This window comes from Doryrhamphus excisus, linkage group LG3, assembly GCF_037039965.1.
Source record: "Doryrhamphus excisus strain RoL-2023G ecotype Guam linkage group LG3, RoL_Dexc_Guam_v1.1, whole genome shotgun sequence".
Taxonomy (NCBI): Eukaryota; Metazoa; Chordata; class Actinopteri; order Syngnathiformes; family Syngnathidae; genus Doryrhamphus; species Doryrhamphus excisus.
Window position 1 is genome coordinate 17256148 of NC_136359.1, and position 20796 is coordinate 17276943.

The window sequence follows — 20796 nt, forward strand, 5'->3', positions numbered from 1 at the left end:
TTCAGACATGCTGAACTGTGCAAATGTAAACGAATAAAACCATGACCTCACCATTATCTCGGATTACCTTTGTTATTATGTAGCATAGGGTGGCCTATTAAGGGTTTGAAAAGCAAGCGAGTGTGATGGTGAAGCTGTTATGAATTCTAAGTCATTTGTACATGGAGCAAACCTGTAGGATGCAGTGAAAGTGTATCAGTGGTGACGGCGGTCACAGATGCTTTATAGGGAAACTGGGATAGATGTTTCCATGCTTTTGTACAAGCAGCCGAATTTCCCAGCACCCTTTTGCTCAGGAGCAGAAAACAGAGGCTAGTTATAAGACAAAACAATGAGACAATGTCCGCCAGGCATACACCACATTCCACTCACTGATTCAAGAGGCTAAATTCACCAAATTGCCTCATTAGAGGTGTAAAAACACTTTACACTGTGGTTAAGATGACTATTGTGTTCGTGCAAAGCTGCCATAAACATTCCACTTTAACTTTCCACAATGCAGCAGTATTCCGACTGTTAATATTCTGATGGCGGCTATTTGTTTAGGCCTACATGCTCACTGCTTGTCCATCTTTGGTAAAGCTTGCCTAGAAAGAAAGACTACTCGAGCACACTTCCTGTCTACAACTCAGTGGATTGTCTAATAACCTTCCTCTACACTTGGTCTTTGTGTGTGTGTGTGTGTGTGTGTTCATCCATCAGCTTGACTATACGCACACACACAAACACTCATGTGGGAAGGGCGTGCATGGCCACAGCTCTCAAAATAGGCTTTGGTCCTCCCCACTTTAATTAGAGATGTTTAAAAAACCCGGATTTTAATTTTAGACCAGCATTTGCACCACTTGTGCACACATACTCAATTTGAGTTAAAACTGCACACTTTCCCTATAAATAAATCGGAGAGGTCGCGCATGCATCTGAATCTACAGACACACACACGACCGCAAACCGCAAAGGGTTGCCTATAGCTCAGCCTGCTAACCCGAGCACAATGCAGCACCCTCTATAATAAGTGGGTGCACATATCAAGTATCAAGGGGCTGCTTTCCTACATCTAGCCTCAAGTTTAGCTACGAATATAGCAGAGTCCCGAGCTACTGGGTGTATTCCTGCCCAGCGTAACATCCACATTGTTTGGATTTCTGTTTATGTGCCGTATGTATATATCGTATACTGCACTGTATGTACTGTGTGTACAGATTACCATGAACATGTATGCAGTTGTAGCACATGTGTAAAGCAAGTACTCACACGTTTAGTGCAAATCAACACAAAATGAAAGGATTTCATTTTCTGCTTACCACAACAACATGGTTGGCTGTGTGTAGTTCGAGGTTCTTGTCGTCTGAAATAATTCTCCAGGAATCATGACGTAACCTTACATCATTCATTCATTTTCTACCGCTTTTTCCTCACGAGGGTCACGGGGGTGCTGGAGCCTATCCCAGCTGTCTTTGGGCGAGAGGCTGGGTACACCCTGGACTGGTCGCCAGCCAATAACAGGGCACATATAGACAAACAACCATTCACACTCACATTCATACCTATGGACAATTTGGAGTCGCCAATTAACCTAGCATGTTTTTGGAATGTGGGAGGAAACCGGAGTACCCGGAGAAAACCCATTCATGCACGGGGAGAACCAAAATGTGTTAATCATGAAAAAATATTTTAATTGATAAGGATAAGAGAGGATAAGCCGTGTAGAAATGGATGGATAATGTGTTTGTGTGTGTATGTATATATTTGTATACTGCATACATACAGTATATGTGTGTGTATATAAATCTGTTATATAGTAATCAGTCAACATAACAAAGGTTTCCACTGAAGGATGATTGTCACTAATCTCTTCAGCTGTTTGTGGTTTGTCGGAGGACTGACTCACTTAAATACAAAATATTTAGCGTGCAATTACATGGATGCTCCTTTCCATGACAAGTACTAAATGGGCCTTGTCGCTGCTCGGCATTCTCTGGTGGTCCCTAGTGGCTCAGAGACAATGAGCACATTCAAATCTTGACATGCATTTGTCACCAAAGTGCCTGTTGTGCTGAAGGGCATTTAGTCTCCCTTTGACATTGAGTACAGTGACTCTGAGAGGACCAACTCGGGGTCGAAAGGGGGCTCCCAGGACCGCGGGCTCGGGTTGTATTTTTACAACGAAAGGGTTAAGTAATGTGGACGTACCGAGGCGGTGAATTGTCTGCACAGTCTGGAGGCCTCTTAGAAAGCACTTATTGCAACAAAGATGACACAACCAACTCCCATCCTGAGAGATCCCTGCTTGTGCCCCCACTCAGTCCACTATGCGAGAGTCCATTAGAGAGGCTTTGCAAACAACCATGCTAAACATCCTCAACCTGAGCATGAAACTCCATTTACAGTATATACTGTAGAACAGGAGCCTCAAACATGCGGTCCGCGGGCCAAATGTGGCCCGCAGGACACTAGTTTGAGGCCCCCGCCTTGATATGAAAGTTTAATGTTAGTGCGGCCCGCGCAAGTTTGATATGGATGTTGTATGGTATCATGTACCCAGAAAAAATTATTACGTTTGATTAATGTTCATCTTAAAGGTTAAATAACTGTTAATAGTTATCCTCCCTATCTGTGTGGAAGTGGTAAGTTTTTGGCTATTTAATTTTAAAGGAAATAACTTGAAGGCTACCGTTTAGGTCGCTAGCTCTCTGGTTTGCGAGTAAGCATGTGTCTCAAGACCCTGCAGTTGCGCAATATGTTGTAAATATACATGTGACTATAGTCGTGTTTTGTCATGTCTACAGGGCTCTAATAATGCTTTGTTAATTATAATCTGAAAATTAATTTGTCTACCCACCAACTATATGTGGTTTCTTAAGTTTTTATTATTTGCCGTTTTATTATTATTATTATTATATTTATTTATTTATTGCTGATTGATTGATTTTCTTTATTCTTGATTTGTTTATTTATTTTTCATCTTATTTTGTGTAGAAAAATAAACAGTAAGATATTTGAGAACAGTGGAATGTTTTATCAGACCTTTTCTTGTAGAAAATTGGAACCAAAGTGAAGTTTTTTAAATTTTTTTGTTTTTAATAAATGTTTTGGGTTTTTTTTTGGAAAACCTGATGCGACCCAGTCTCACCCAGACCCTAGCTCCAGTGGCCCCCAAGTAAATTGAGTTTGAGACCCTTGCTGTAGAGAGTAGCATCACATAATGCACAACCAGTAGCGGAGAGCAACATTTTGCTGATTTGGCACAAACATGCCAACATGTCATTTTTATATAGTTTTATTTTTCGCTACACTAACTCACACATCATTGCTCAGAATAACAATGTACTTCACCAAAAGTATGATCACCAAAAAGCCACACTGTGTCTGGCCAAACCACAGACATCAGAAGTAAAATTAAACATGTTATCTTCCATCTAAATTCTACTGCAGATTGCATCTTGTCTTTGGAATACACAACCTTGCATATACACAGTTAGTACTATACATACTTCATGGCAGCTAAAACCACACTTACTAGCTATCTACAGTATGTACGTCATATTTGGATAATCACATGATTTAACGTCTTGTGGAAATTGACCAACATTTTGGAAAAAAATAAGCCTCAAATGTCAGATTTCGTTATCAGGTCATCAATCAAATGATAACTGTTTCTTTTGGGTCAAGACATGTCTCAACACGGGGTGAAAAAATATATCTGTGTCATATTTTGGTGTCAAAGTTATTGTGTTCACAGTGGTCACGTCCACAAGTCATTTATTATTGTATGACAACTTATTTTTTCCACTTGTATGCTTAAGAATGACAATACCCCAGACCCCCGACCATGAGAAGTGATTTTCCATGAAGTATGATTCTGTATTTATGAATTAAATATTTTTGTAGTTAGAGCAGAGAAATACCTTGTAAATATGATATTTTTATGATTATTAGAGTCCTCTAGGCATGAAATAGCACCCCTAGAGCCACCTATTACCTAAAATAGAACACATGATAAGAGAAAATTTGCCATGTGAAACATGAATAAGACACATGCTAATGTGACCTTGTAAATATGATATTTTTATGATTATTAGAGCCCTCTAGACATGAAATAGCACCCCTAGAGTCACCTATTACCAAAAATAGAACACATAATAAGAGAAAATTTGCCATGTGAAACATGAATAAGACACATGCTCATGTGACCTTGTAAATATGATATTTTTATGATTATTAGAGCCCTCTAGACATGAAATAGCACCCCTAGAGTCACCTATTACCTAAAATAGAACACATAATAAGAGAACATTTGCCATGTGAAACATGAATAATTGACCCGAGCACCATAGATCTAACCATAGATTTAAAGGTTAAATAACTGTTAATAGTTATCCTCCCTAGTTATAGTTATCCTCCCTATCCGTGTGGAAGTGGTAAGATTTAAGATTTAAGTTTAAAGGCAATAACTTGAAGGCTACCGTTTAGGTCACTAAGGGAGTGACTCAAGAGATGAGAAGCAAATTTGATGGTAACTTATTGTTTTTAGTGTATTTTATAGCTGATTCAATACATGGGTCAAAACCGACCCGTTAACATAAGAGATGATATCAGAAAGCTAACACAAGAGGAAGGTTAAATGAACAAACACTGCTTTTGGTTTGGCGGCCATATATTGTTGATCCACCAAGCCTGTCCTCATGACTCATTACAAGTGCATATTGTGTGTATACTGTATATATTTATAAAGATAAATATCTTTTGGAGCTGCACTTGAAATGGGGTGTGGGGTATACAGTGTATGTGGAATACTCTGAGCCATAACAAATCATAGTAGTCACGTGAAGTATACATTTATCGCTTTCACCAGAGCTGAGGAAACTTCTATTATTTACATGAGCTCAAGCCCCACTGCATCGTGGAGTCAGCATGCTAATTAAAACGACTTTAATTCAGTCATGACACTCTCATGGAAAAACTCTCTCATTATGTGGCTCCCGTTGGTCTCAGAATTAGAGCTGCTTTTATGGCTCTTTTGAGGGCTTTGCTCTTTCACCTCGCGTGTGGTCCTCCAGTCTAACACACCAAATCTGGAGTTAAATGGTGTTTACACAGTGGCACACTGGCTTGTTTTGACACTCTTTATTACACTAAAGCTGCGCCTCTCCGTCTCTGCTGAATGAACTGTGGGGTTGCTGTGTTTAAATGATCATTATCTTCACCGTGTAGTACTTGATCACAGACACGCGGGTGAAGAGAGAAGCTGCGCTGTCAACTGATCACCACCTATGATGAGTTGGATTGTGTAGTGAGTAGCGTAGTGTAGTGAGAGTGTGTTGAGAATGTCTGGCAGAGGCTCCCGTTCGTCGAGTCATCACCTCTGACTTCTGACAGAGCTTCACCCGCATCCCAAGGGAGGACCGGGATATAAAGTCCTAATGGGCCATATTATGTGTCTCCATTGCTGAGGCAGCTGACCGGAGCTGTGGCTGCAAGGTGGTCAGTGCCAGTCGTGATGGAAAACCCCGAACCTGATAGTGGACTCCAAAGGTTAGGGCTGGAAGAGGTTCTGGCAAACCATTCCGCACCAGAAGGGAGAAGCACAGCCTGGTCCACACTTGGGAGCAGCTCAGAGTAGAGACAATGCTCCTTCACATCAAGAAGAGCCAGTTGAGGTGGCTCCTGCATCCGGACGCCTCCCTGGAAAGGTGCTTCAGGCATGCCTAGGACACAATGGAGGGATTTTGTCTCACACCTGGCATAGAAACACCTTGGTGTCCTTGGAAGAGTTGGAGTCCTTGGAGTGGGAAGAGGTGGCTGAGCTTCCGTACTGAGATGGCTGCCCGTGTGACCTGGACACGGATATGCAGAAGAAAAGGAAATGGAATTGCACTTGATCAAGTGGATGCATTTTGAGAAATTCATTATAATTATTGCAGAAAGTTGCATGGGCAAAACAGAAAGCAGCCAGCCAATCACAGGGCACATATAGACAAACAACCATTCACACTCACATTCATACCTATAAATACTAAATAAGATATACTAAATAAATACTAAAAAAAGATGGAGTATTCTGTCACCAAACCTGGAGTGGTAACAGATGGGACCAGATCTGGGACCAGTGTGTTTGGCTTTAAGAACCTTCTGGCTGTGGTTTGGACAGGACATGGCCTCGACACCAGGTTATGATCTGGAGAACTGTCACTGCTGCTGTGCACCACACTTCCCATCTCCACCACACATGCAATGACCCACAACCAGAAGCAGCTGTGGAAAACATATGCCAGCTGCAGGTACACACACACACACACACACACACACACACACACACACGAGGCCTCCCCCTGCAGCTTCTTGGCCACAGGCTGCATAGAACCGTAGAACAGTATAGCTCAGTCGTCAATGACCTGGCTTTGGGACCATGGCATTGTAGCTTGAAGAAAAAAAGATGTGAAATGGGTGACTGGGCGTGGCAGCCATTGTATCACTGAAGTCATATTTGTGTGTTTGTTAGTTAGCGGTCTACTTCCTGGTTCATGGGAGATAGTTGACAGATGATTGACTATGCATTGATGCCATAGTCATTTCAATTCCTTTTCCTGTATCCACACCTTGATACTCACCCACTTACCTGTAGATGTCTATACTACCTTTTCTGCAGTTTATTGTATCTTTTACTGACCCTACACTGTTTGAACATTGCTCCCTCACTATAGTGCTTTGTTTTCAAAAATGTATTAATAAATGGTCGCTGTTTTGTAGCTGATTATGGCCTATTATTCATCAAACAATATTGGAAGATAAGTCATACGTAGTATTCTGGTCACTAAGACAGTAATGACAAATTGATTGAGACATTACCTTAGATTATATAACTTTAACAAGCTCTGCCATTCCTATAGAGTCCGACATGACATAGTAATAAAAAGTAATTGGGAAACGGTTAGGCACCAAAAACCATGTATTTAATCTTCTCACATGCTTACGATAAGAACTTTATTCATCCCATACAGTAGTAATAATTGACATTACTTTAGCTATAGTGCCTTTGACTAAAAAAAAAAATCTTAAATAACATCAATTATGCACAATGCACAAGAAACACAAATATGTTATACATGAATTATCTACTCAGAGTATTGTATTGAGTATTGTTACTTTACAACAATTTTACTCAAGGAAAATGCATGTGATTTTGCACATATCGGTATTGGTTGATATCATAATCGGAAATTGTGATTTGGACAATATCGGCATATCGGTTATGGGCAAAAAAGCCAATATCGGACATCCCTAGTTTAAAGGCATCCCATATATGAGACTAATAGGGGCACGATAAGAACTTTATTCATCCCATACAGTAGTAATAATTGACATTACTTTAGCGCCTTTGACTAAAAATAAAAATCTTAAATAACATAAATCAATGCACAAGAAACACAAATATATTATACATGAATTATCTACTCAGATTATTGTATTGAGTATTGTTACTTTACAACAATTTTACTCAAGGAAAATGCATGTGATTTTGCACATATTGGTATCAGTTGATAGCGTAATCGGAAATTGAGATTTGGACAATATCGGCATATCGGTTATCGGCAAAAAAGCCAATATCGGACATCCCTAGTTTAAAGGCATCCCATATATGAGACTAATAGGGGCCTATTCACACAATCAACCATGACACGAGCAGCATGTTTGGAAGTGGTCGCAGTGCGTGAATTCATCCGGAGTTTTTATCTGATTTGTACATGGATCCATGAAGTCATGGCGTGACACGGGGCTCCAGTCTTCACATAAATGACATCAAATCAGTTATGAAAGATGCTAACTGCAGCTGTGACTTAGTCTGGACTGAGTTAGCGTGCAGCTCTGCCATGTGTCTCATTAGATTAATGCAGTCTGTTTTCTAATGTGAGCGAGGCCTCAGTAGCCATTCACCAGAGAGCAGATGTACGTATCGAGGATGGAGAAACTAAACGTGTGCATTTCTCATATTAGTTCTGTTTGCCTTAGTTTACGGTCATGTGTGTCAGAAGCCACCTGCCTGCACTCACAGCTCTGTCTGCTTGATGGCCATCCAGGAAATGCTCTCTCTCCCAGCCCTGACCCTGGAAGTCGGCTTCTGAATAAACAGCTAATTGGCTGGGTTTCCTGTTTAGCCTGATGGGAACACAGACTATTTCTGTCTGTTTACACAATGTGGCCTCTCTCCTTCTCAGACTAGCTCTCTCTTTATTGTTTACAAGAGAACAATGTCCTCGCTATAGCTAAACATCACATTGTGGGGATCATACACTAGTGTCCTGCCTCTGGAAGTGTTCCATATTGCTGGAAATCTGCGACTTTTGTTGTCTGTGGGAGAGAAAAAAAAAACATGTGGTCTTTGCTTATTTGTGAATGGCGGCTTTAAAGTTCTGGTGTGCAGATTTGAAGAAAGTCTTAGCAGGACTCAAATAATAGTGATTTTCATATTTCTTTGAATGCAACATATACAATCAATATACAGTAAGTACATTGGAGCCTTAAACACAATTGGTTCCCTTTAAAGATCATGTAAATCTAACTGTTGCCATCATAAACCTTTATTATAACCTATAGTAACCTTTATTATAACCATTCATTCATTCATTTTCTACCGCTTTTCCTCACAAGGGTCGCGGGGGTGCTGGAGCCTATCCCAGCTGTCTTCAGGTGAGAGGCGAGGTACACCCTGGCCTGGTCGCCAGCCAATCACAGGGCACATATAGACAAACAACCATTCACACTCACATTCATACCTATGGACAATTTGGAGTGGCCAATTAACCTAGCATGTTTTTGGAATGTGGGAGGAAACCGGAGTACCCGGAGAAAACCCACGCATGCACGGGGAGAACATGCAGAGATGGCCGAGGGTGGAATTGAACCCTGGTCTCCTAGCTGTGAGGTCTGCGCGCTAACCACTTGACCGCCGTGCCGCCTCATTATAACCACATAATCTTTATTAACAAGCTGTGCAAGTCATGGTGTAATTAATTAATTAATTTCAACAATCTTAGTCAATATACAAGAGTAAAAATAAGTTCATCACTGTATTGTAAAATAACATAAAGTAAAGTGCTGTTGCATGTTGTGTTTAAGGAACTAGAAAAGGAGGCTTTTAAGCATTTTTACTCTCATAGAAGTGTAAACATAAGTAGATTCCTCTATAATAAACACAATAAAATGTTTATTCATGCATTATACAAGGAGGTGAGCTTGTTTACACAGCTGATACATTCAATCCATCATTGTTGATTGCAGTATTTCACTGAGCAGCCAGGACAGACACACATGGAACACTTTGATTGATATGCTACCTCTCTGTCAGAATAACCCACTTCTGGTTTTATTGTTGTCATCACAATTTTTAGAGTGTCCATTTGTCGTGGCATCACAAAAAAGCTAAAGAGATTTCTTCTTGTGGAGGAAATAATTTTTATGCCCAGATGTTGATCATTTTTTTGTGGAACTTTGTATATTTTCTTCCTAAATTGTGGTCAGTTTCCATATTGCATTACCTTTATGTCTTAAAATGTTGAGGTTCCACTGTATAGGTTTCAATATTGGACATCTTTCAGTCATACATTATTGTGCCTTTACGGATGGAGTCGGTAAGCTTTACGATGAAAGGAGCCATTTTGCCTGTTTTTCCAGTAAAGGAAAATAGTGTGGCGCCACAAAACATTAGACAGCCTATAAATGTAGTAGTTGTAACCTAACATCAAATAGTACTTGTTCCGACAACAGAAATAACTAACAGAAGTGCTGAGTGCATGTGTCGCTGAACGATTTGTTCCAGTATTAGTGTAAAATTCAAAGAACACATAGCCAACATAAACAAGCCAATCAGAGTTCACATATCTGCCTATTAGTCGTGTCTGCTAAATATGGTTAACATCACTTGACTCATCATCATAAATTCAATATGCTTGTGCTGAATTTGAATTACCTCCTGGTGATATTTGTTGCCTATTTCCTTGCCTATTGTTCCTGACATTAACTGTTTTTGCACTGTTTATTTTTAAATTCTGAGAATAGATGTTCTGATATTTGTTTTACTGACCGCTTCTTTCACGTATTCTCCATCTGTGAATGGCTTCCTCCGCTTTCTCATTGGGCTTAGATGACCAAAAACATTCTGCTTTGGTCACTTTAACATTTGACATTAACAAACCAGTTACATAGGGGTCAAATAATTAGTAGTATTTTTGTAGATGATGGAGCTGAAGGTAACACTCAAACATGTGTTCAGTCCTCCGACTCGTGTCTCCTAATCAGCTGAGTCCAAGGAGAATAATCTGTATTTTTACTGTCTGTATTGAATTAAATGCCGTGTTCATTCACCAGATGAGACTTTCTCCTCTTCTGTCTGTTTTGAATTATTCCGGCAGTTCCGGATGACTATAGCTTCTCATGTCGGGGCTGCTTTCTGTTATAGCAGGGATAGAGTCCTTAAAGCCAAACGATAGAGCTCATGTCTTGGAGTCAGAGGTTCACACTGAGGCTATGACATGCCTCATTCATCCGCTCTCATCTTAACGTCATTCAGTCGGTGCCAGTATTCTTTGAAGAAAAAAAAATCATTAATCTGAAGCGCATACAAGATGTCCTGTGAGTTGTTGGTCATTTCATGGTCAGCAGTTGCACCTGTGCTGCACACTGTGTTGACCTCTGACCTCCACGTGGCACTGAGAGCGTTCGTCATGGGGCCCTTTTTACCTGATGTTTGAGCCATCCAATATGTACACAACCCCAATTTGTTTTTCCAATCAGAATAGGCTCATTTTATTTATCAATTTGCATTGATGCATATTAGATATACAGTATATTACTGATATTATTGATATTAACACATGCTCACAAAGAGCAGGTTAGAAACATTGCAGGATAGGACATGAAAAAGATTATTTTTAACACTTAACTGAATAATACCTAAGATGAATGAGGTACTTGCAGTCTTAACATAGAAAAATAACATTTCTGTGATAGTATGCAAGGTAATTGTAGTAACATGTTGATAAAGGCGCCCGTAACTGTAATTATTGTTTACAAGTTAACATTCCCTGTCTTTATTTCCAGCAAGATTATTTAGTGGAAGAAAGAGGTGAGTGTTGACCGTTTTGTTCCAGAAAATTGAGTCTGAATGATTTAATCTGGTCATTAACTGGTTTAGAGGGCATGGAGTTGAAGGCAGTGTTTTTATTGATGTGGCAGGAAACAAGTAGGGGGGCGTTCGCAGACTGTTCACAGTCAGCTCCCCCTTTAAAGGTGCACCCACGGCTCAACCGTCTCAATGAAGGCACATTTAATGTCGCAAACACCCCATTAATCACCATGTGGTGTAGCGGGAAATGTTGTGAAACCCGAAGGCCGTGTTAATTATGGCAGCGTGGTGCTCCTGCCATGAGACATCACAGTGCTGTAACCCCCCCCCCAAAAACAGTCAACAAGCACACAGGGCAGGTAGGGTAAAACTGTGAAAGTCAAAAAATATATATAATTGTTAATAATTGCAACAGCAATGTGTACTATTACAACAATGAGGCAGTAAATGACCAAAAAAAGCCACACACAAATGCAAAATTGGCACTTAGTTTTGGTGCAACATAAGATTCATTCATTCATCTTCTACCGCTTATCCTCACAAGGTTTGCAGGGGGTGCTGGAGCCTATCCGAGCTGTCTTCGGGCGAGAGGCGATGTACACCCTGGACTGGTCGCCAGCCAATCACAGGGCACATATAGACAAACAACCATTCACACTCACATTCATACCTATGGACAATTTGGAGTCGCCAATTAATCTAGCATGTTTTTGGAATGTGGGAGGAAACCGGATCCCTGGAGAAAACCAATGCATGCACGGTGAGAACATGCAAACTCCACACAGAGATGGGGGTGGAATCGAACTCAGGTCTCCTAGCCCCGAGCTGTGCGCTAACTACTCATCCACCGTGCAGCTGCAGCATAAGATATTATAAATGTGATGTGCTACAATTAGGGTGTGTCTTCATGAGTCTGAGCACTAAGTCAACCAGACCTAGTGTGCCCAGATGTCACACTGACCATGACATAGTAACAGGACCAAACAATTTTATTCTCTGCCTGGGTAAATTGCAATAAAATTTCAATTGCAAGAAAATAAACAATATTCCATTCTAAAATCAATTCAATAGATGTGTATATTTTTGCCCAGTACAACTGCGACATCAGGATTTGCCCCACATGTACTACCCATTTACAAAGTTTAATGGTTGTGTAGCTTTTGTGTACTATCACAACAATCAAAACAATACAAGTGTATTACAGTGTTTCCCATGCATTCATTCATTTGTGGTGGCCCACCATGAATACATTTGGACCATCACAAATGGACCTGGCACCACCAGTTGGGACCGTCAGTGAATGCAGCTTGCGTACAGGTGAAGGCATAAAAAGTCTTCCTCTTAACATGTCTCATCAACAATTTAGTGACTTTGTCGCTATAGAGCAGTTATGAAATGACCCAATGTCCCTGAATGCACCTTTAAATATGACATATTAAACTTAGATCACCGCTTGTCATTGAGATGTGATGATGTGGAAGTTAATCTGGATTTTGTTCTGCTTTTCATGCCATAAAAAATACATGGCAAATTATGCACATTTGATTATTGCATCCTTAAGCCCCACACCACAAATAGATTGCAGTCCTGTAGGAAACAATGCTCGGTGGAGGTAATGAAGTGATGCTATATATAGCCCGTCTAGGCATAATCCCTTCAACACTACCTAAGCATCACTTAAGTCACTTCGCCTCTGAGTGGGACTTCACTCACACAATGTGGCGAGTGAAGAGCCCTGTTGACTCTAACCTCCATTTTCCATGATCCCTTACTACTTATCTGAGCCTCACTTCCAGTGTGTCTACGCTGTGATAAGCCTCCTGCGTGCACACCAGCAGCACAAACACAGCTTGCATTGCCATGTGTTTGACAAAAAGGGGCTTCCTTTTGATGTATGAATGCATGCAAAATTATGATCAAGATTACCATTCCCTTTATAATCTTGATGTTCTTTTTAGTCTTTAATTGGAACCATCTAGTCTAATGTCTGGCCAGGGTGGTGTCTCATGCGACTGCAGCAACAAGTGCACAGTCATCTGGCTCGGGTCCTTGTTGCGTGCAGCCTGGTGAAACCTGACATCCTCATTTTTCATTCAAGCAAACGTCAGCGGCATAAAATGTATTTGAATTCATCCTCAGAGGAATAATTCTCAAATTTGCTTTCTCTTTCTTTGCAGTGTACTGAGCCACAACAAAATCCGAGTCCTAAAAAATGGCTCCTTTTTTGGACTTAACACCCTGGAGAAACTGTGAGTAGCTCATCAATCTTGATCAATAATCATCCTGTCATGTGTATTACGTGTGTATTTTGCTGTGGGGGACTGTGGGGAGCAAATCACACAGGATGTGATGATGAGAGCAGAGTAGCTCTTATGTGCTTCCATCTAACGAGCATTGATTTGAAACTATATGCTTTAATTATACGGACAAATGATCATAGTTACACGTACCGCTAGTCTTTTTTTATCATGTCAATTGAGATATCATTTGTTTTATCATATCTTTTTCAATGGGCTTGAAGGAAGGAGCTTCCCACAAATTTCCAGTGAGTCAAAGTATAATTAAAGTAGGATGGTGTCTCTGTATTCATTTAGTGCTTTTAATTGAATGTTGTTCCTGCCATAGTTTTATAAAATACATAATATGGCAGTCGATAATCCGTGATAATCCATGATAACTCAAACACGCAAACAAGAGCCATCCGCCGGGGCTTTGAAGATAACTTTACCAATCAAAATACTCTTTCCTTTCTCCATTTCAGCTCAATATATGATCCCGCTTGCAGCTACACAGTTACCATGCTTCAAACAAAAAAAATACATATGTCAGCAACAACTGACAACTGCAATCAAATGTGCGATAACTTGCAATGAGTCTCTTACAGCGTCGTGGAGGAATTTAGTCCCACTCATCTTTGCAGAATTGTTGTAATTCAGCCACATCGGAGGGTTTTTGAACATGTAGTGCCTTTTTAAGGTCATGACACTGCATCTCAATAGCCCCCCAGTTTGAAAACCCCTGTGCTATGCCATAGAGCCATCAAAATGTGCAAGCAATGTTTCCAGTGACATTTCAACATTAATGCTCATACAAGTGTAACAGTAAGTTAACCATTTTAAATACAGAAAAGTTTGCAAAGGTGAAAAAAAACTGAAATAAATGTATTTCTATATCGCAGCTGAGCTCTACATATCTCACTTTTCAATATTCTTAACTGCCACACTAGTGGAAAATGTAAAACCAACAAAATGCCATAGCTTCACTATATATAGTGAATAAGTGACAATGTGCAAGGTAACACTGCTTATTTTATGTAACTCCGGGTCAATATTCTTCTTGTATAATCTTCTTTTTCTCTTAACACCCCTTGTTGAGTATGGTCTACATATAAGTGCTGCAAAAAGCCAAAGAAAAAAAGAAACACATGTCTAGAATGAATCCTTTAATGCCCCTTGAACTGAGATCTTGTGAAGTACTCTGAGGTCTCACACTGACGTCTCAAGTGACGCCTTTAAAATGTAGAGGCATATTTTCCCATAATTTAGGTGGCACTCAATGATATTTGGCTTTAGAGTTTCTGCTATTACTGTAGCTTCCTCTTATCCCCTTTGTCATATGAGGTGTGTGGGCCCTATTTTAACGTCTTCTAAAGGGATGCAACTGGATGCATTTCCCTTCAGTTTGTGCATAAAAGACAATAGACAATACACATTATATTCATTTGAACTCATTTTAAAAATGATGACCAGTTGCCAACAAAAATAACATCTTCTACTGTCAACAAGTAACACAAGTTGGTGTTAATGTTTTCACAAATAATTAGCCAAATAAATAAAGCTGGTACCGATACAGGGCAGCACGGCAGTCTAGTGGTTAGCGCGCAGACCTCACAGCTAGGAGACCAGGGTTCAATTCCACCCTCGGTCATCTCTGTGTGGAGTTTGCATGTTCTCCCTGTGCATGCGTGGGTTTTCTCCGGGTACTCCGGTTTCCTCCCACATTCCAAAAAAACATGCTAGGCTAATTGGCGACTTCAAATTGTCCATAGGTATGAGGAAAAAGCGGTAGAAAATGAATGAATGAATGAATGAATGGTAACGATACAATTTGGAAAGCTGCACATTTCCATGTGGCACAAACATCCATGTAGGAACACAATAAAGTGCAAAGTATGAAACTCTGGACTAAAATTGTAAATTGGGCCCGTTATCATGAACCATATCATTATCAGGATGAAGTATTAATTATAGCATATATATAGCTATAACTATAGCATAACCAACAAAATAAAATCCAACTGAACTGAACTGCAAACTGAAATAAACACATAACAATTTATTCTGTAGATTTTGCAATGCAACTCAGTGAGTGACAGGTGGCAATGTTTTGTGTAGAAGAAATAGAAATGGACAATGACATTATATTGTATTGTGTAGTTAGTTCCACAACTAAGGCTGACAATACAGAAAACTACATTGTGAAATACACCTTATTTTCTGTTTGAAGCCACACATACTGGATACAAAATACAACAGAATGGACGTTGGATTACCTCAGCTCAGTACCTCAGTTTCCGACGGTGTCAATCAAAACTCTGCATTATTATCTTTGTGTAGGCACACATTTTGGTGCAGCTCATGTATCGTATATCATTGGATTGTGCTGATGTTTCTGATGTTTACCAACAACTGTCAGGATGCCATTAACGCTGTATAGCGCATACTGCAGTTTTGTTTGTGTACAATGAAGTTGTATTAATTCCACATGCCACTCACCTCTGCCACTAATGAAGCTACCAGACTTCTCAAAAATGTTAAAAGAAAGGGAAAATGTGCTGTAATTACCTTGTTAGTACCTACTTACTGTTTTAGGTGGAAAACAAAATGTGAGTGAATGGTTTCAAAGGCATGTTCTCACCCAATTATCTTGTTCCATGTTGTTTACAAAGACACTGCTGACGAAGTTGTTGACAGGAAATCACCTCGCAAATGAGAATATAGCATTTTCGTAAAATGAACTGGAATTGCTTGTTTTTGTACGTGCGGACATAGCTCCCCATAAGGCTGAAGGGTCGAGGGGTCGAGAAACCTGAGCTCAGCCACTAGTTGGCCCTTGTACGGCAGCGGTGGTAAAACGAGCAGGAGGGAACCGGGTGGTGGTTTTCCTGGAGGCTGGAAGAAGCTGACTAACACACAAACTAACACAGCCATAAAAAGGTTTCAGATAGGGCAAGTATGTCCAAAGTTTTTCCACTGAAAAACATTTTGTCCATTCAATACCTCCTACGTATTTTTCCATTTTTAGAAACCCAAACGTCAATCCCGAAGTGTATTTATGCATCTTTTTGGTGCAAGGTGATGATGCGATGATGATGCACACTAAAAGCAGTTTAAAACCCTGTTAGATCAGTTTTAAACCATAAAAATGGCCACTTGACAGCAAGGAGGAAGTGCAAGAGCATGGAGGAGTGTAGCGTGCAGAAGGTTACGCATTGTAGGGACATTTTAACGTATGCACGCACTCATGCTCACACACAGTTTAGTTCCAAATGTGAAAATAGTTCATGGTTTTATATTTCTAAATAAATTGCTTATTTACTGTTATTGTCTCTACTATATTGGGAAATTCAAGTATAAACAGGTTGTCAATGCTCTAACTAGAAAAATATTAATTGAAGCAATTAACCTTAATAAACGAGGCATTACTATAACATGTAATAATAAATCTCACTAATAATGAATTAATGTTATTTTTACAATATACCCAGGGCCAGTACAAATAATGACACTTTGGACACCCCTGTCATAGGAAGATTTAAGCATCTGGTGGGGAGGCATATAACGCAAATGATGCAGGCCTCATTAAAGTCCTCGGCTGGCTTTCTGACACACAGCCGTGGAGGTCCACTCACTCACGATGACGTCCTCATCCTTTCATTGAGCTGCACTGCTCACTATTACATTAAAACGCACGGGAAAATTGCTGTTTAAAGTGCCAAATTCATATTTTTTTGCAAGAATTCAGCAGAGCTACATTTTCCTCCCTGTGAGCGGCCATGTTTGTTTTGCCAAATGAACCTGACATCTCTGTCGTCTCATTGCTTCCAGTGTGTCATCTCCATGTGCTTGTCATTTGGAGCAGTAGTGAACAGTTAGTCATATTATGTGGTCAGCACTATAATCAAAGGCCAAGCCCACTAGGGCTGAGTAAACACACATCAGGGAATTACACAGCATCTCTCCCCCTACTCGAAGAAGATAAACAGTCTGCTCACTGGCCTCACGCACACGCATCTCTCTTCAGTTTCTATTATGTGCATGCTTCCTAGTATGGGCAACCTCACTTCTTGTCAAGGTATTTGAAGGACAACACTCACATCAGATGTCTATTCACTCTGACTGCAATCTGATCTGCTGCTGCTAAAGCAGGACGATTAAATGAATAGCCACCCTCCAGGCCTGGCCCAGTCTTCCACACAGAAATCGACACAGTTAGCCCTTTCATTGGGACAAACCTCCTCAAAGCCACGATTGCCTTCATAACTTGCCAAACCACCCAAGTGCAGAGGAGCAATTTGGTCTTGTTTGTTTTTGCCTTGGAACTGTGTTTTTCTAGCTCTTTTAAATAGCAATGCTGTCCAACAGCTACATTTGGATGTCGGAATACCTCACGTCTTTTCCAACACCAGTTGAATCATACCTGGCTTCTGTGGCAGGGTGTGCTACGTATATGTAATATGCTTACTCTCTCTCTCGCTCTCTCTCTCTCTCACATACACAGATGCATACGTAATGTAGATATATTCATATTGTTTTTCATCTGTCAGGGACCAGACAGATTCCTGCTTCATGGATAATGTTGAGAGAGGGAATATTCCATTGTGAAATGCATTAATACCAGTGCAATTTCCTACTCTAATTTATTAAAAGAAAAATTACATTACATTGAGTTTACAATTTTGAATAAATGTTTTATGACTATTGCCTTGTGTTTTAGGTATTTTCATTTGTACATTTCATGCAGGAAAGGAGCATTGAGGAAAATCTTTAATGATAATCGTTCCTGAATGTTCCTAAACATTTAGAATTTAAAACAAGTATAATAAGGACATTTTATTTTGAGCTGACACTGTAATAAAAAAAAAAAACATGTTTGTGTCGGTGGGAGAGGTCTCACTCACTCACATTTTGTATTTGCTGAACGTTTGTGGGCGAGTTTAAGAGCTAATGTGCTAATAATAAAGAAAAATAGTAATACAAAAATATGCTTTCTGACTGTATTGCTTTAAAGAATGGCCCATAGTTCCAAAATTCATATCCTTTTACATAAATTTTGATGTAATTATCATTGTAGTTGCATCGTTTACCACAAAGAGATTTCCCCTTCTTATTATAGATAAAAATGTATTTCTATCTGTGATTAAATATGATTAATTTGAGTTAACTATGGACAAAATGTGATTAATCATGATCAAATGTTTCAATCAATTGACAGGCCTAATATTAATTAGTAAATCATATTGTTTTGAGGTTGAATATGGTCTATTAAAACATATCAAAACATATGCACATTTAATCAAATGTTATTATTTTGTGCCAAATTGAGTATTTCAAGCATAAATATAGCCAAAATATAAAAAGACATTGATGTAGTATTGTACACTAGCTACTACTATGTGTCAGTAATGAAACATATCAGTGACAATAGGCACAATAATCCCAAATAACTATTGCAACTGTAACCCACGGACAGGTAAAACTCAACTCTCAACCCTCAACATCACTTCCTGTCCTCCCCTCACTCAGCATCGTATTACTAGGGTAATCATTAGGGCTCTACTAATGTTAAAACGATATTTTGAAGGTCGTAAAGAGGGTTTCTATTCTCTAACTATGAAAAATCTTCCATTTATAATTAAGCAATTCTGCTTTGTGGAAATTGACGTGATAAACGAGGGATTACTGTACATTACTTTGACTTATGAGGCCTCCAGGGCCGTCCATGAGTTACACAAGTACCTCCACACTTGTGAACACCCTCTCACTGATGGGAGCTCATGCGGACTGCCCTACTAACGAGCCAAGACCTTTATGAGTTGTGGACAGATCCCAGCAGCCTGTCCTGTCCTGAATTGAGGCGAGGTAATGAGAATAATGAGCAAAAAAGGGCCGAGGCTGCCTGGCTCTTGTCCAACTGGGCCCCTAAAGCACCATGGGACACACAGGACACGCAGGCACGGCACAAGGGGCCCTCATTACCAGGTCTGTTCACCCTTAAGGGGGGGAGAGAGGACATAGGGAGGGAGAGCAAAGGGCAGCCATGACGATGGATGATGGATGAGGCAGCAGCAGGACGCTGCAGTGGACAGGTCTGAATGGCAGCAGTGGCTCAGGTTTTTGGCAACTTCATATCGACTTCTGAACTCAAGAGTGTTTACAATGATGTGTATGGGTAAGAACGTATCATGCAGACATTAATCTTGCATGTTGAATTGTTTGTCTGCACCCATGTTATATATAGTAAACACACCATTTATTATTGATAAAAGCCAGCGTATGTTTTACTAAATGCGAGACAGGCCACGATACAAAGTTTTGTGGTTAGGAAGTGGTCCAAATGGGCTTCCTGACGTAAACGAGGGGTAGCCATGATGGCTAAAGATGGTATGGTGGCCGGAGAAAGAGCGAAAGGGAGGGCAGGGCGGGAGGGAATCTAACCCTTGCAATTTGTCTTATATAAACCAGAGGTTGTTTTCCTTACAGAAAGATTTCCACGGAAACGAATGATGCTGATGAGTAAAAACAAAGGAAAGGTGGGAAGCATATAAAAAACACAGTAAAGATCTCCTATGTTTGGACAAAACCCAATCACTTCGCTAAAAGTACTGTAGATGCACCGCATAGAAAAACAAGCCTTTATGTTAATACATTCCCCCACGCCATTTTGGTTATCGTAAAGAGGTGGAGCGGGTGAGGAAAGGGTTAAGCGTGCCAGAGAGAGGAAACAGAAAGAGGGGTGCTGCTGGACTTGATAGACTCCAGATGTGTCTTTCAGATAAACTGGAGACTGCGGTGTTTGTGTTGCAAGCCTAGCTCCGTTACGGCTCTGGTGCTCTATTGAAACACATAGCAAATCACCTCATAAGCCTATTACCAAATTGTACACTTTATATATCAATAACAATACCTAAGACCAATTGGCCAAGCGGTGAAAATGCACTTCTCATCCTGAGAAACTTAAGCTCTCTGGACATACAGCCGCCAACTTACAGTTAATTTATTGTTACTGAAACACTCGCCCAGTTTACAGTTTTGAATTGACGATCAATTATTCCCATACAAAACTATACCGAACGTCTGACTCTAACGGATGCTAAACAAATACATTTTTAAATATGTCCCATAAGAAATTCGTCTGTTCCAGAAATCCCAAATTTTTAAACATATTTTTACAGGAAGGCTCACAGCGAGGAGACCCGAGTTCGATTCCACTCTCGGGCATCTCTGTGTGGAGTTTGCATGCGTGGGTTTTCTCCGGGTTGCCTCCCACATTCCAAAAACATGCTAGGTTGGCGACTCCAAATTGTCCATAGGTATGAATGTGAGTGTGAATGGTTGTTTGTCTATATGTGCCCTGTGATTGGCCGGCGACCAGTCCAGGGTGTACCCCGCCTC

General features: G+C 40.2%; 1 protein-coding gene across 1 annotated transcript in view; it reads left to right on the forward strand.

Moving 5' to 3' along the window:
- Nucleotides 1–20796, forward strand: part of adgra2 (adhesion G protein-coupled receptor A2) — a 42303-nt gene that overhangs the window by 8509 nt on the left and 12998 nt on the right. Inside the window, exon 2 of the mRNA XM_058070174.2 lies at nt 13300–13371. Coding sequence (XP_057926157.2) covers nt 13300–13371 — 72 coding nt within the window. The remainder of the gene's footprint in view (nt 1–13299; nt 13372–20796) is intronic.